Source organism: Odontomachus brunneus, unplaced genomic scaffold, assembly GCF_010583005.1.
Source record: "Odontomachus brunneus isolate Ranch 3 - 2012 unplaced genomic scaffold, Obru_v1 Obru_scaffold_064, whole genome shotgun sequence".
Taxonomy (NCBI): Eukaryota; Metazoa; Arthropoda; class Insecta; order Hymenoptera; family Formicidae; genus Odontomachus; species Odontomachus brunneus.
Window position 1 is genome coordinate 1,453,030 of NW_022639514.1, and position 18,210 is coordinate 1,471,239.

At 36.0% G+C, this 18,210-nt stretch overlaps 2 protein-coding genes across 4 annotated transcripts in view; one reads left to right on the forward strand and one right to left on the reverse strand.

The window, feature by feature from the left end:
• Positions 1 to 18,210, reverse strand: part of LOC116846426 (lachesin-like) — a 417,598-nt gene that overhangs the window by 144,682 nt on the left and 254,706 nt on the right. For all 3 annotated transcript variants that reach the window (XM_032820223.1, XM_032820225.1, XM_032820222.1), the window contains exon 5: positions 16,113 to 16,241. In XM_032820223.1, the coding sequence (XP_032676114.1) occupies positions 16,113 to 16,241 (129 nt within the window). The remainder of the gene's footprint in view (positions 1 to 16,112; positions 16,242 to 18,210) is intronic.
• Positions 17,825 to 18,210, forward strand: part of LOC116846458 (protein GVQW3-like) — a 498-nt gene continuing 112 nt past the window's right edge. Inside the window, exon 1 of the mRNA XM_032820272.1 lies at positions 17,825 to 18,148. Coding sequence (XP_032676163.1) covers positions 17,825 to 18,148 — 324 coding nt within the window. The remainder of the gene's footprint in view (positions 18,149 to 18,210) is intronic.

Genomic DNA, 18,210 nt, shown 5'->3' on the forward strand with positions numbered 1-18,210 from the left:
CTGTAAAAGCATTTGCAGTTTTATGCATGTAATTAGAAGAAAAGAGTATTCTACGAAAACGAGCCTAGCAGCATCTCCTTAATGATTATAAAATGCCACATGGCGAGGCAAGTGACATAATCTCAAAAGTTTTGTTCGTGACAGCCATAACCAAAGAATATTCAATATTCCATCCATTTAGTATTTCATCTGCAGAAAAACGCTGTTAAAGCCGTCAAAATGATTTGTATTGCATATGATGATAATACTGTAACGTATAAAAACTGGTATAAAAGAGATTTTGATCTATAAAGCCAACCATGTTTTGGACAAACTGTCAATTTTGAACCGGATGAGCTGCAGACATTATTAAATTAAAGCACAGCGTGAATTAAAAACAATTTACTGAACGGCTGGGAGTCAACTGAAAAGCTATTTCCGATCATTTGCATCAATTGGGAAGGTAGGAAAATGTGTGCCACATAAATTGAGTGAATAGAACAAACTGCATGCGCCGGTACGAAACTGTATTGTCTGTGCTAAATAGGTTCAAATAGAACGACTTTTGTGTCAAATCATTACGGGAGATGAAAAATAAATTCTATACGACAACACCAAGCGTAAAAAGCCAGATCCTAACCAACCGACCGATATTTATTGCAGAGCCCAATATCCACGCCATGAAGGTTTTGCTCTATATCTAGTGGGACTGAAAAGGTGTGCTCTATTATAAGCTACTGGAATCGGGTGAAACGACGAACCGTTAGCAACTCATCGATTTGAGTGATATATTGGAGGAAAAAAGTCGTTTATTGGATAAGGAAGCTATAAAGTCACCTTGTGCTGCATGACAACGTACAACCACATGCTGTTGGACTAGGAACTTCTCTCGCACGTAGTGTATGCACTAAATATGACTTTTACAACTGATTCTGGATGATACAGCATCATTTGGCTGATACATACTGTAGAACATATTTTAGAACAGAAGAAAGCGTCAATGACTTTATCGCTTCGAAGACGGTGAGCTTTTATCACCTGCCTGTGATAATTCGTAATCTACTCTAAAGATGATAGAAGGTCATCAACACGGAGGATATTTTGATGATTGAACTCTCTTCGTTTGTTTTTAAATGAACATTGAATTTTGTCAAAAAGAACTTTCTACTACTATTAATAGATAGAATATGCATAATCTGAAATATTCTAATCGGTAGTGGAAGACATTATTGTAATTTATTGAACACTCAGTTTCTAAACGATTTTTACACACTTTTTATCAAATGAAGTTGCAATGCTTCAAGAATTCGTCAGAATTGAAAGTTATTGCCGACATGTATTCGCAGTAATCGGTTGCAATAGTAGCCGGAGTGATTGTATAAAGTGTAATACATATTTGTGGAATTTGAAGGAAAGAATTTTTTTCAAATTAAAAAATATTATTTTGAGAAATAATATCTTATATATTTGTAATCGATTACTGCGCAACACTAGCTTTCAATTCTTAATCGACAACTTAAATCGTTTGTGAAACTATATAAAAATATTTTTCCGATAAAGTTAGAAGCGCATCGAATAGTCACAACTGCGATTCATTACTTACAAATATATGATAATCGATTATTCTATCTAGCCAAAGTGACAGTCGGCATAGTTGATTGCAAAATAGATGCAATGAAATTTACGGTTTAGAGTTCACTAAGCTGACAAAATTCATTATCGTTTCAGTAATAATGTAAATAATAAATAATTATCATTAATAATTAATAATATAATTATTGCGCAAGCTTGTTGTTAATGACTTTCAATTTCGTTAGTTTGGACATTTTCATGTATCTAAACTATTTTACAATTAAGTGCACACTAGATATTGGACCTTTATTACACTTTTACTTGACAGATAAAAAATAATAGAGATATTATATTTTTCTTTGAATCCCCTTTTGTAGATGTAATGTCGGATATTTCATATATTGTCAGTCCATTACCTGTTATAACAGATTATCGCGCAGGTTCGTGAGTAATGGCTCGCGTGACCATTTGATATATTCGCTAACTCCATCGGGAAAAATGTGTTTAAACCATTTTGCAAACAAGTATACACGATCTGTAGGATAATCAGGGTAGAGCAGATCTGGTTTGGTTGTCACACTTTTTACAGAAAAATATATATGTAATGTTTTTCAATATTGTACACATTTTTATATAGGTATAACCTCCTTTAGGTAAAAAAAGAAAATATATTATCCTTATTTATACATCTTTTTATATACCTGTATTTATACATAAAAAAGTTAATGAGTTGTAAGTCGTGCAAATGTGACTTCATTTCAAACAAGACAAATTATTTCTGTTTTAAGAGTTTTAAAAGTATCTTCTTATAAAATTAGTCTATCTTTTCTTATAAAATTAGTCTATCTTTTCTATGCTATGATCACGTACAATAAACAGTAATTGAAAGTAATAATTTTCATCAACTTTATAATGATAACTTTGAACTATAGGACCTTGCGCAGACTCGCTGCTGTAACATGTATAATATAATATATAATTACATATGCTTCCATGCTCTTGCGTAAGTCACGTCATAGTTACGTGACGAACTCGCAACGCGTGACAACTAAACCCACCTAAATTGAGTCAACTTAACCTGCACGGTCATTTGGAATAAAAGAGATTATATTTATAAATTATGTTGCAATAATTGTTAATTATTTTAAATGCACACGAAAAATTATTTTAAATGCACATGAAAAATTAGTTAACTCCTATTTCTTACAACTAAAGAGAGATTGTGTGACCAGAAATCCCAAAACCGACCAATCAGTAAAAGTAGAGACAAGAAAAAATTTCATTATTTAAAAATGTACTTGTAAACATACAATTTTTCTGTCATAAGCCATTTCATATACCCAACTAACATGACTTATTATGTGAGATACAAGCTTTGTGACAACTCAACCATGTGACTTCTAGAACCGGTCTCTCTTACACACGATCTGAGCAATCTCAGTTTACGGTACAAAGTAAAAGACGCAACGAGAGAATTGATCGGCATCAGTGTCGTCTTTACATGTCCCTTTTTTCGAGCGGACTCGAGCGCACCCCGGGGGCGTTTACGATTTCCGCAATTCGATTTTTGATATACCTCTGACGAGGTGTTCGGCGTTTCGTCGCATCGGCGCCAACGGCGGCGGTGGTGTTGGCGGTGGCGGATTTCCCACGCTACGTCTCTTCGCATCGTTCGCGCACACGGGTTACCGGGATGAGTGGAAAGAAAGGGGGAGAGGAGAGAAAGAGGGGATAGGCCACCGAGACACGTTAATGAGTTTTTCAAGGGACGTGCCGGGCGCGCAGAGACGATCGACAAGAGGCTGGAATTAGAGGTGCGAGGAAGCCGCGAGGTTGGGGTCGTCTGGCAACAAGGGTGGAAAGAGCGCGGGAGAAGGTAGTGGAATCGAGAGCCGCTCCTCGAGATCGATTCCCCAGTTTCAAATTTAAATAAACGCCAGCTCGCGTAGCCGATAAGGCCCTGCCGCCTCGCAATAGACGCGCGCGCGAACCCCTCTCGTTTTAGTGGCAATCTTTCTTTCTACCGCCCACACAAGCTAGCTGGCAGACTGGCTTGCTGGCTGGCTAGCTGGCTAGCTAGCTAGCTAGCTGGCTGGTTGGCTCGCTAGCGCGACAGACGTGAGAACACTTCGGTAAGATCAATATCATTGGAAAATCCGATCGTTATTACAGTGATACTTACACTCGCCACTCGGAAATTTTCGTGACGTTTCACGACATAGCGATAAACGTGTGACTCTAAAGAACAACGTATGGTTTGGGTAAATCTCGAAGGAAGTGATGTCTGATGCTGTGAAGAATAGTTTTCAATGTGCAAACAAATTATTTTGGCACCTCGCGTAGTTTCTAATGAGAATAATCGGGAATATTATGATAGTTATTTAATAATTCACATATTTTAAGTGTCTTTTTATTATGAGAAAGTTGAGAGAGAAAGATAAATATGTATAAAAGTAAAATATTTATTTCGTGTAAAAATTTTTATAAGACTTTAATGAGATTCTAATTAGTTGGAATGAATATCAATCGGTCCCTTAAGTGCCATAAATTGACTCCAAGGACCTTGTAAGCAAAGTTTTTTAGTTACTTTGATAAAAAAGTTTTATTTTTACAAGAACTACAATTCGTGTTTGATCTTGAAGTCTTTCAGAGAAGATTTTATTAAATCTCTATTATAAAATTTTAATTAATATAACGATAAATTATATATGTATGAGTTTATGTTTTAAATATTATATTTTACAAGTTTATATAAAAGAGAAAAAAAGAAGGAAAGGGAGAGAGAGAGAATTATGTAAAAAATAAAACTAAATATTGTTTAAATAATATATTATAAAATATTATAATATATTATTATAATATATTATTATAATATATTATATTATTATATTATTATAATATATTGTAAAAGTAAACAAACGTATTAATATTATTATTATAAGTTATAAAAATAAAATATAATCCCAATCATTATTCTCTTATTAAAAATAAAGTATTATTTTAAACAATACGACTACACAAAATATATTGCCCAATTGTACTGTGTTATTGAAAATATTTCCATTTTATTACATCGATTTTTGATGATTTGATTTTATTTCACCTGCTAATGGAATTTAAGATAACAAACAAATTTTTAAAAAATTGTTCAACTTGAAGTATTCAGTTTTTAACCAAAAATAATTAAAGATTTTTGAGATTCTATCCTTAAAGTAAGAGAACTATTGAATCTTTACTTCTCCTAGAGATATGGTATCTTTGAGAAATCCTTTTAGTAGGTAGTAGTGTTTTAGTACGTAATATTATTATAAACTAAATGAGGTTATAATAAAAAGTTCTGTCCAGGGTGCAAGATCGACATTATTATATCCTTATTTTTCTCACATGTGATATTCTCAATAAATTTTTCTTCGGTCCAAACAAGACCAATTTTTGTAAACATGACCAATTAAACATTTACGAAGTTAAAGCGTCCTTATAAAATCTTGACGAGTTTCTCTGATTAGACAATAATAAAGAATAATTTCTTATGGAACTTCTAATAAATAATTACCTTATGTAAGGTCATTCCTAATAAATTTCTATGCGATATAGATTATTATTTCCGAGAAGATTGATATTGGTCAATGTTGTGCGTTTTTACAGCGGATTGTAACGCGAGCTGATCGCTCCGAGGAAAAAAAGTGGCAACAACAAGAACAACGACTTGTCACAGAGTGACAATTAATTATAAATTTAGTGATAAATTCACGACGGTTATGAAATCGCATTTTCGTCGGTCGGAGAAGCGGACGATTTCCAGGCTTTACTCGGATAAACCGAAATCAATGGATTCAAATGCCGATCTGTAATATCGGCGCCCACGTGGCGTGCGCCCCAAGCAGAATTCCAATTTCCTCGGGCGTCGGACAATTAAATTACAATCGGCAAACACGATAAGCACGATCGTTTCGATCAGAATGGATGTTCCGGGGTAGCATCGCTTAAATCAAAACGTCGGACATTTTTTTCGAAAAAAAACGAGGATCGCGGAAAACACCGTCCCGCGCCGTTCGTCTATGTAGGTCGATCCTCCCTACAGGGATAGGGACTAAACTTTGTTTCTCCGAAAATGAAGCGTTGCGCCTGTCAGCGCTTCCATACGCACATAATAATACTGCGATTGCCGCTGTTTGCACCGTGATGCTACGGAAACTGTCTCTTCTGTACAAAGGTCACTGTTTTCAATGGTGCACCGTCTCTTTTCCTCCGTGTGTTCTTGTATGTGTGTGTGTGTGAACGTACGCGTGCGAGAGATCGTAAATATTTAACAAATTTTCTGAATAAACTTTTATCCCTGCTCGCTGGATTTCTCGTTAAAAATCGTTTAGTGAGGAGTGCGAGAGAGCGATAAAAACACGTTTCGAAAGACAATTTTCTAAAACCAACATTTAGTTATTTGCGAGCGCACGTTCATCTCTTGCACGTAATCGAAACAAACAGTATCCTCGTCCAGTTCCGCTGCTACGGACTATGGCCGATGGTATTTAGTCTGTAGGAGATACGTGGGCGCGACGATATAAGCGAGGAATTAACGAGCGCACTCGAAAGTAATCGATGCTCTCGCACGATAATTCGCGCTCGGTGTAAAAGTCATTTCCACGCAATTACTCCTGCGTATACCTTCAAGAGGCTCCGAAGGACATACAGTCGCTCGCAACGCCAATAAGAATCCGTTCAAAGTTACGCAATCGCGCGGTATCAAGCGTGGTATTAAACGCGAAACGAATCGGCCCGAAGTTCGGGCTCTATTTTCCCAACGTCTTTAGCGTATAAATCGCCAACTTCCATCTACGTGTGTCTTGCTCTCGAGAATTGCCCCGAAGCCAACGGAACTCACGCGAACGAAAGTCACGGTTGTCCGACAACTAGCAATTACCCCGCGTGGATTAGCGGCATCCCATTTTCCAGCAAGATACTTAACATCGTGGCATCGCGACAATCGCGTAGGACCGCCCTTAGATAATTCCGTTTCTGAGTTTGCAGGTGGCTTAATTTTTGCCGTAACACGTCTGTCGTTGCGCGTTCTCTCACTCTTTCCCTCCCTCTCTCTCTCTCTCTCTCTCTCTCTCTCTTTCTCGCTCTCTCTCTTTCTCTCTCTCTCTCTCTCGCTCTCGCTCTCTCCTCCGCTCCGCTCCGGTGCGTCCCGCGGAGATACGGCACGGATTTTTCTCGTTGCTGATTTTAATAACAGATTGCCACTGGAAGCTGTGGCGGAAGGGGAACAGGGATGTTAGCGTTGGAACCCGTGGGACAAGGAGGGACAGGAGGGACAGGGAAAGTGTGAGAGAGAGAGACGAAGAGAAGGGTCGTGCCTGAGTCACTGCTTATACGTGACTACGTCGACGCCGCTCCCGTCGCTCCCGTCGCTACCCCCTTGCCTTCCCACCACCCTGCACCCTCCTTCGCCATCCCCTTTTGCCACCTTCGATCTAACCCACCCTCCGTGTCGCATTCTCTGCAATGTTTCGTCGCTACATTCCCCTCCGAATGCGATACCTATACCCGCCTACACGAACGACGGACACGTTCGAATAAATTAAAACGATTCTTTTCGTGACCTGCAACCTCATTTCGCCTTCCGCCGCCGTCCGAAGGCATCCTCGCCGACTTAAGAGTGATAAATAAAATTGGCGCAGTCTGTGACGAATTGCGAGCCCGAGCGCGCGGCCTCGCGACATCCCTGTATAAATTTATCTCGCCGTTTATATATACATTTCCGTCGCGATTATAACATTGGTGTGTGCTCCTTCACGGCAAAGGATACGTATGAAAATTAAATTTAACGTATACGAGTGCACACAGGTACTCGAGAGCTTCAAATGCGTGTATATTTCATTGATGCGTCTGCTCTTGCATTTGATAGAAGCGTTACTCCCGTATACGGCATGTGCACCCTTCAAAATCAATCGTGTTTTATTTGAAATGTTATCTGACTCTGTATGTATGCGCGCGCTCGAGTGCGTGTGCGTTAAGTATCGTTAAAAAAGGGTTTTCTGGTTGGCCGGTTAAAATATGTTGCATTAGGAACAATTACTCTTTAATTTAATTTAAAATTATTCCTTTATTTTTTGTGTATGTATGAATTTATGCGTTGACCTTTTCTGACTTTCAATGCCTATTTTCTTTCAATTTTTTTAATTGTGCCACATTTATTTACTAATAAGACGAAAGTTTATAAAAATGTAATCATTAGCGAGAGTGCCATATACAGTTTGTCTTTTGTAAATGATTATTAATTTACTTTATTACTTTCTTTTTCTTATTACGCTTTTACGCTTGAAAATTCATGGTTAATTTCATTCGCATTGAAAGTTTTTTACAGTATGGTTAAACGAGGATTATTTGCAGCATTTTCGGCAAATTTCATGGAAATCGGTACCTCTTTCGCTGGAACTTTATTCAAAAATTCCAGTTTACACACTCGCGTTTCTTAATGGAAATTCGCGCAGAACGCGCTACGCGCAATTTCGGTTTTCTCTCCTTCATCAACAAGTCCGTCTGTCCGAGTTGGAAACGGCGACTTTATCATTTCAAATTTACTTTAACTAATGAGGGTCAAAAATTGTGTTTTTTTAAGAGAACCGCCATTCTGTAGGAAATAACATTTTTTGACGTACTGCATGCGCCGTTCTCGAAAATTAAAACGTTCATGCATAAATGAGATCTATATAATAATCGAGAAGAATCGGTTGAAGTCGGAACTGTTAGCGAGAGAAAAGAAAATGCAAAACACATGTGTTATTTTCTCAGCAAAGGATGAGAGATTTCAAAGAAACCTGTCAGAATATGTTTCAGTAAAGGTGGACGATCTCTTAGGAGTGTAATTTTAGATTAGGTGAAAATAATTCTCTAAATTCATATAAATTGTTTTCCTACAGCATTACTGAGATGTATTCACCTCTGAAGTTAGAATTTAAAAAGCATTTTCTGAACATAACTTTTAGATTGTTCCTCAGATTTTGATAATCTTTTTATTATTTTTATATCAGATGAGGGTCGTTAGGATGGTTTGGTACATTTTTCGATATTATATCAGAAAGTCAAGTTCTTTAAATTCCTTAATCCTAAACTTTGAGATAAGTAAGAGTTTTTAATTCTTGGACATCTTTTTAGATTCCTCAAATGTTTAAACAAAATTTAAGAAATGATATGGCAGGTGCAACAGTCTTTAGTTCGTCATACATGAGAAATATATTAGAATAAGAGATGCTCATATTGAATATTTGTTATGCCACATTTTTTGGCCACATACACACACACACACACACACACACACACACACACACATACAAACTCACCTCTTTTTAATTAAATTTAATTTTATTATATCAGTTTTGTTCCACGCAAAATCATTATCTTATTGTTTGAGTAAAGTTTTACCTTTTATCGTCCAAATGTGTTTTTCTCGAAAACGCTTTCGTTTTCTCGAAATCAAACAATGTATTTTTTTTAGAAAAAGATTTGAGAAATGTTAGAAAGTTTCCAAAAATGAAAAAATCCTAATGACCTCAAAGTTTGGGGATTAAGAAATTCAGGTATAGTTTGCCTCACGGCTCTGTGATGTAATATAAAAAAATACATTGAGCCATCCTAACAAGTTTTGTTTCATATAAAAATAATATAAAGATTATCAAAATCTGATAAGCAATATAAAAGTTATTTTTAAAAAATGCTTTTTAAATTCTAACTTCAGAGATGAATATCTCAGCGTTGTAGGAAAGCAATCAAACGACATATTTTTTTTTAGAAAAAGGTTTGAGAAATATAAGAAAATGTCCATAAAAATGAAAAAAATCCTACTAATCTCAAAGTTTGGAGATTAAGAAATTTAGGTGTAGTTTGCCTCACAGCTCTCTGATGTAATATAAAAAAATATATTAAGCCATTTAAAAAGCGATTTATATAAACTTATTGCGTTATTTTTACCTAATCTATTTACTTTATCTCTTTAAGAAATCGCTCACTTTTACTGAAACATTCTGAATAGTCAAACTTTTTTAATTGGACATATAAAACACAGCGAAAAAATTGAAATACAGCATCGTTTGTAGCTTATAATTTTGTAATCGTATAAGTGTAATGCATATATGTAAATATTGAAATAAAAAAATGTATGTTCTCAAATAATACTAAAACTTGGCGCATATTAATAACTCGTTGTGCCAACGAGACGGTATTTGCTTTCCCGTTAACTGTATTAATGACTGTAACGTGGGGAGTTCAATTGTGTTACTGAAATTACATTCGCGAATAAACAAATGCGCCAACGCGACTCTGCAATCGTATCGGATTGCTGCGCATCCGAGGATGAAAATATTTTACGAGACGTTTGTAGCGCAGCAACAACGTGTTCGACGACAGTTCTATAATTATCGTGCTACAATATTGTCACACATGTGTCACATTGCCGACGTATAAAGATACGAGGAACGAAACTGTAGTAGTAATAGCAACAGCAGCTGCCGCAGCAACAGCAGCAACAAGAGAGGCGCGCGTGTATAACAGTTTTTCAGGTTGCAAACTTGTAATACCATCAGGCCAAGGGTCGCCACTAGATGGTTGTAATCTGTCCTACAATTTAATTAATCTCTGCCTGAGCGCGTAAAAACGCGCGAAATGCTACGTCGGCCTTTTGCGGCCGCATCGCTCGCTCTTCTTTTCACTTTCTTTTATCTAGGAATTTGCCACTCTGATTCTCTAGCTAACATCGTCCGAGATAAGGTAACGGTTCCAATTATGGGGCAATTGCCAATTCCGAGCCAAGCTTGATTCATATATTTAAAAAATACACATTACGCGATTAAAACACATGGACACAATTTTTTAAATATTCTTTAGTTCTTTTACAATTGTTTTCCAAGATTACTTTTACAAACATTGTTAATATTTAAGAAAACAATCTAGTACATCATTTAGTTTAACGACTGTTTCAATTATAAAACTGCTAGTAGATTGTGTCACGTATATTATTATTTTATATATACCAAAATAATGTAAATATTGACATTATTAATATAAAATTGGGTATTGTATAATATATCATAGGAACACGAAATATTTGCTGATTTATAATTTACTTATAAACATTTCAATTTATTTCTTCTTAAATTTATTATAGAATGAATTAATTTAAAATTTATTTTGCTTTCTCTTTAAAACTATAATGTTTGTCGCTTATATCAGTATTAACAGTTCTTCTTAATATTTGGTTGACAAATCTATGTAAATGAAGGAAAATTACTTTAACCTTAAATGATCCATTATTAAGACTGTTATCTTAATATCTGATTTATCGTTTTTCAACATATAATTTTATTGGATATCAGAATATACAGAGAGAATGGTTTTTTTTTAATTTAATGTTTCTATTTGTTGAATTCGTTAGATTTGTTGGATTCAAATAATATAATTTTTATATTAAGTATTATTTGCTTCATTAGATTAAATCTTGCTGCTTGGTAGAAATAAACACTGTTATTTAAAGAAAATGAAAGAAAATAAAAGTTGATTTTTAATCAAATAATATATTATTTGGTTATATTTTAAATTTTGTTTCTTTGAATTAAATCGCCTCATCTATTCGAAAAAATATTACTGTTTTAAAAATTTCATATTTTACTCTAATCTTTTGTTTGGATTAACCCATTTAATGTTTGATTAAAAATCCAAAAGCAGTCATAGCATCGCTGATTCGCTAATGTATATTCTATCAATATCTGTGACAGAACATTGCATTTCAGGTTATGTTTTGACTATTTAGTGTGTTACAAGTGTGTGTGTCAGTATTTTGACTCTATACTCTAAAAAGAACGTATATTTTTGTAATATTGCGGTTTTGTTTTCCTAAATCAGGTAAGATTTTATTACATAACTATTGTTTCAAGATTTTTTGCAAATAGAGAAAAAATAGAAAAGATTTTTTGCCTTTTTGCAAAAATTGTTTTTCTAAATACCACTTATAATCACCTCTTTGGTTCAATATAATGTTGATAAGAAATAAATTATTTTGCAAGACAAGACTGTTGGTTTATTTGTTTACCACACTTTAAGACTGATGGTACAAATACATACCAGCACCCTTTTACAACCTACCTATTTACACCCTACCTATTTGTATATCAAAATATATAGCCAGATCTTTTATTAAACTTGTACTAATTATCAAAAACTATAAAAATTACAGATAACACATACTGAAAATTTGTCTTCAAAGGATTAAACAGAATTATTGAACTTTTTTAATAAAATGAGGAGACAAAATAAAATAATTTTCTTCTTTAAGCAAAACAAAAAAATTATTTGGATGAACAAAAAAATTATATGAAAAGCCAAATCATATTTGTTGAATAAAGAATTGGGTTATTTGGATTATTCCAAGAGATAAATTCCTTTGAATTTAATAAAACTTATTAAATCTAAAGACATTCCTCCTTCTGTAGAGTATAAAATGATACGTTGCTTCAGGAAGAAACTAAATTACGTCCGCAAAGAGAAGCATGTTGTTTCGTCCGTATTAACCGATGTGCAAACAAATCGCGGCTTCAGATTTACATCGATTGAATGTACATTACATAAAATGTATGCATTACAATGTTACATTACATAAAAGGTACATTCGATTAATACAAAATTCAAAAAAGACAGGTTATCCTACTCGGATCACTTATGCTAATATAATGAATTAATCGTACGAACGAAAAAAGGATATAGCGAAATATAAAATGTCTTGATAATACGGAAGAAACGTGTTTTCTTGTTCATATGCTTGTTATGATTCAGTAGGTTCGTGCTCGCAGGAAATGAGAGAAATCGCGTGTCATGAGACTCTCTTGTAAAGAAAATCGTAAAAAAATATTTCTATAAACTATTTTCTTTGTCTTGTTCTGCATCTATCTGCTTTTAAAGTGGATCTTCCACTAATAATATGTGGCACATTAGTATTTGCAAACAATATGTAATAAAATAAACGAGCAATTTTCCAATCTCTGTATTTATAAGCGTAAACTCGTAGAAGTGGAGTGCCGCGCGATCTCGTCGTTTTCAATATTCCGACAACACAAATTTATCCCTGGTTATTAGATCTACCTTTTCGCAAGAGTACAATGCACTCAGAAAGGAAAATGCGCAAAGTGTACCAGAACGAATGGCGGTTTCTGCTAATTTCTTATGACTCTTTATAAGTCCTCGTCGTCAACAACGACTGCGAGGCATATTGTGAATAAAACGATCGTATTATTCGATCATAATTTAACTTCAAAAGATCTCAAGTGCGCTAATATTCGTCAAATAAAAGCTTTTACCAGTTACGCGGTCACAAGTGGAATTAAAGGACATCTAAATGATAATCCGCAGCATCTGAGTTGAGCGTATTAGTCGAATAAATTTATTCGACTAATACGCTTTAGAGTAAAGATTTAGAGTAAAGATTTGAATAAATTCATCCAAATAGAGATTTTTCTCTCTTCTCCTTACGGATGAAATGAATTATATTCATGGATGAAAAATGGCATGCAAGAACTTTCATAAATTCTCAAGTTTTATTCATCGTTTAGATTTTACACTTGGTTCGTTATATTATTATTTTATATCTAATTTGCCGTTTTAAATTAAATTTGCTTAATTCTTTGCGCGCAGCATAAATGAGACCAGGGCTAGATGCCTTAGAATTTCAAAGTTACTTCTCAGGTAAATAAATGTTGATTGACTATACAAACTGATAGAGAACCTTCTTCTATCTATAATGCCCGCCACGATCCTGTTAACCATATATTTTGTTTTGTAATAACAAGAATATAAGAATACGAACATAGCCATCTTGTAGTGTCCAGTGCCAGTATCCTGGTAGTAGGCTCAATTGTTCAGTAGCGCAGGGTAAAGAAGGCCACATATAAAATATGTATCTTGATTAGTAATTCAAGAGTCTCCGCGAGAAGTCTCCACAACCCTTTTGCCGGTCTTTAATTATGGGCCAACTTTACCTCATCCGTCTATATGCTTTATTTCAATCATATTATGAATGAAAATTGCATATATTACTAGAAACGGTATATTATACGCTTTTAAGAAATTTTATTCCAGCTAATAATACATCGCTTAATTTTATTCAGTCACGATGCAGAATATTAACAGAAAATTTCAAGAGACTCGAAAATTTAAAAATTTTGCTATTATTAAATTAAAATTTTTTGTTCTATTTCTTAACTGTTCTTTTGATTTTAATGAAACTCAGAGAAAAGTATTTATATAGTAAAAGCATTTAATATATTTATTCCAAAAGGACCATTTTGTGATTATGTATTCATTATTCTTCTCAAGATAAATATTGAAAAAGAGACACACGAGCAACATATGCCTGGACCCATATAGCCTCCTCCTACTCGAACTTAGAATCGCAGCAGGTATTGGTTCTTTTTCTTTCGTCGCTCTTTCGAATATCGCGTCTTCGAATTGTAACCATAATGCATCCTTGTCACGTTATTAGATCCGGTTGAAATTAGCCTCTGCTTAACTGCCGTGAATAACGCGTTATTCTGTTTCTGCCTTTATTTGTGTCGTAGCATCTCGCACATACGGCATCGAATTGGTTCAGATCTCGCGTGAAAGCTCGAGGAGATCTCGTCTTAAGAATACGAAGATTATGTTTTGCATAAGCTCCGACAAACTTCCGCTTCCCTCGCTCTACATCATCTCTTTGTAGTCGACTTAAAAGGCGGATGCAATTTTACTTTACGGATAATTAATTATTAAATATCACGGCGCTTTCAAAGGTAGCGGGGCAATATGATGGTAGACTGCGATCGTCTTATCTTCATTGGATATCATAACGGTCGTGTTTCGCGAGTGAAAAAAGAAGAAAGAAGAAAAGTATCGAAACGCCGCGTCGAGTCGAGTCGATGGCTATCGTGTCTGTAATAAATCTCCTGGACGAGTCGCAAAGCGAGCGGACGAGTGTCGCAAAGCGAGCGCGAACGAGACGTCCGAGTGGCGCGCGAGTGGGAAAAAGAATGACGACGTGCAAAGAGCGATACGCTCCAATATGCACCGGTAAGTACGCGAATGATCCTACCGGATACGGAAACACAGAGGCAAAACGAGTATCGCGTTGAGAGAACATGTCATAAAGGAGCTACGAGGAGGAAAGGCACGTGCCCGGTATTTAGGAGAGGCAGTAACGTAACAATAGGCAAGTACAGGGGTGGAAACGGTAATGGTGTGTCGCGGTTCGCCCGAGCTTACTTTTATGTGTCGCCAGGGAACCTCTACCGTCGTCTCCCTTTCTATCGTCTCTCTCTCTCTCTCTCTCTCTCTCTCTCTCTCTCTCTCTCTCTCTTCCTCTATGCCGTTGTCCCTCTCACACGCGCATTCACACACGGTGGTGACTTTCAACGCCCCTTTTCGCTACCTTCTCCCGTTGCCTCTCACTCTCTGTCTCTGTCTTTATCTCTGCCTCGCTTACTCTCTCTCTCTCTCTCTCTCTCTCTGTCATACCCTCCGACGCACTATTCTGTCTTTCTCGTTCGGTCGGGAGCTTTTTTAGCAGACAGAGAAGCAGCAGCCTAGAGGTAAAAGAGAAGCGAGTAAGACTCGGTAAAGCTCCGCTTTGTCGCCGGTCTCTCCCTTCTATGTTATTAAATCGTATGTGTTGAACCCTTTTCCGAGCGGCGTATTACGACGCCGCAGTCGCCACTTAGAGACTGCCTTACAGCTGCAGCTGCACCGGCAGCAGCACAGCAACGGTAGCAGCAGCCTATACTTTATTTGCCGGCAGGTACTTCTGCTCTCACGAGAAATCTAGTTGTCCGAAATCCGGTTACGCGATTTCTTTCCGGAGTCGCCGGTGACTTTTAAGCGGACATGACCGTCATGCGTCTTTGACATATTGGAGGTGAGCAGCGAAAACTCTCTGCGACCAATTCGTTCACTTTCCAACCGAATCAGCTGATCATTAGTGTCAGTCTGATAATTAGTATCGTCTATTGGATAAATTGAAGGGTAGCGAAGACGTTTACGAATCTATAGAGTCCGCGAATGAACTTAACGGAGTTCCCTTGCTGGCATTAAATACGTTAAAGAGGTCGGCACACTTTTAGCGGTACCTCTATATACCATTTCGACATCTCGACGTGTCTATTTTCGTGATGGTTACGCAGTTATGACTTTCTCACGAAACACGTGAGGATTTTGCCTTCTCTTGGTGGTTTTGATCTTCGCGGGACGATTCGTTGAAAGATTGAACACCTCGAAATTTCGATCCTATTTTAGACCCCAATATTCCATTTAACGCTTATTTTGATCCTATATCTGTCTCCTTTGATTTTATTTATCTATTAACTATATCAAGAGGTATATTAGAACCTATAAGTGCGACATTTTTTGTAATTTCTATTTAGAGCGTTAAATAGGATTTCAGTTTTTATGTATATTAAACACATACTAATCCTTTGGAGTATAAAAAGGTTAGAAAGTTCAGGTCGAAAGTAGGACTAAAATTTCGATTCGGATGCACAGTATGTACTTACAGTCGACGGACACCTTGATCTGCTTGCTAACTGTCGGTGGTATGCCGTTGCTGGCGATGCATAAATATGCGCCCATATCCAATCTCGAAATTCGAGCCATTTCGAGTGTTTCACCCTCCCATTCTGCCACTAAAATCATAATCGCATAGCTTGTTACTCATGTACAGATCCATCGATCACAGTGTTAATGTCTAATACTCTCTAACACACATATTCAACATAAGTAGAGGAGGCCAGATAGCATTTTTTCAGGATATTGAAATTGTAATTCCTCACAAAGGACTCTCAACCTATCATTGATCGCTTTTGTAATTTTTTTGATCAGAGTCGATAAAGCACCTTTCGAAATGTAAAATGCCACATTTGGCATTATTGCAATAATGCCAAATACCCGAGAAATAAGCCTGAGATTGGTTAGTTGGCTGAAAGGTACAACACACCCTTCCAGAATAATACCGCCTACATTTGAGCCTACATTTAAACTAAACATATATGAGTGAGCCGCGAGGAAAAAAAGAATGGTTTAGTGAAAAAAGAACATAGCTTGAATGTTACGCTCGAATGTAAACGGTGTTAGACGCTGTCTGGAAGACAGCGCTGTATCCTTTACCCAGCTAACTAATTTCGAGTCTGTTTCTCGGATATTTGGCATTACCGTAGTCCCTAAAATGTGGTATTTTACATTTCGAAAGGTGCTTTATTGATTTTGATCAAGAAAATTACAAAAGCGATCAATGATAGATTGAAAATCTTATCAGACAACTAATTATTGTGTTTGATTGCATAAACATGATTTATGTTTTATACAATTTTGTAGCTTGTAACGCAACAATTTTGTAAACTGTAATGACCGAAATACGAGCATGTTGCAGAATAGCCATCTTATCCCGGTGCCGGATCAAGTCGGCTCGGGATAAATATACAAGAAATATGATATATAAATATATAAAATATTTATCCTGATCAATAGCTCTAGAGTCTCCACGAGAGATCCTCATAGTCCGCTGCAGCCACTTAAATAGTGGTCAACTTTACCTTATCCGTCCATATACTTGATTTTAATTATTTTATGAATATAAATTACAACCAAATCATATCATGGTACAGTAATTATTAATTATAAATTAATTAATTAATTATTAATTAGAATGAAATTTCATGCAAGTATTATTAATATAAAATGACGTATTATTAATTAGAATGAAATTTCATGCAAATATATGATATGGTTGTTAACCAAACCATATCATATACTTGCATGAAATTTCATTCTAATTAATAATACGTCACTTAAGTTTCACTCATGATGAAGAATATTAAAGTAGTTTTGTCATGAAACGAATTTCGTGAAAATTTGATGAAGCTTGTTCGTGCAATCAGAAAAATATTTAGTCATTCGAGAGTTGAGATATTTGCAAATAAAGTTGATATTTTTTATATACATTCTGTCAAAAAAGTATCGGGAATTGTCGATTTAAACTGCCCGCGCTAGTCGAAGGTATAAAAATTTTTTTTTCCAGGTTGGTACAACTGTCTTTAATTATGATGCCAAGTTAGAGTGGAATCTGTCAACCAGTGTGTTTACAACAGCTGGTTAAGTCAGTCGATGTCAGTAGTGCGTGCCGATTTTTACAATGAGTGAAAATATTGAACAAAGAATTTGTCTCAAATTTTGTGTTGCGAACGAAATTTCGTGTGCTGTTGCATTGAAGATGTTGCAGAAGACTTATGGTGATTCAGCACTATCAAAAACCTGTGCATATGAGTGGTACAAAGCCTTCAAGGAGGGTCGAGAAGTCGTCGAAGACTTGCCTCGTTCTGGACGCCTGTCGACAAGTTTGACCGAAGATAACATCGAAAAAGTGAAGGAAATTGTACTCGAAAACCGTTATTTCAGCTTAAGAGAGGTAGCACACGAACTTAACATGTCCCATGAGTCCGTTCGTTCGATCTTGGTCGATAATTTGGGCATGAGACGCGTCGCCGCAAAACTCGTTCCAAAAGACCTGAATAAGCCGTCTCACCGAGCTACGATTGTGACTGATTTTCTCGCTAAAAACTCAACAAATGTACTTGAACAACCACCGTATGCACCAGA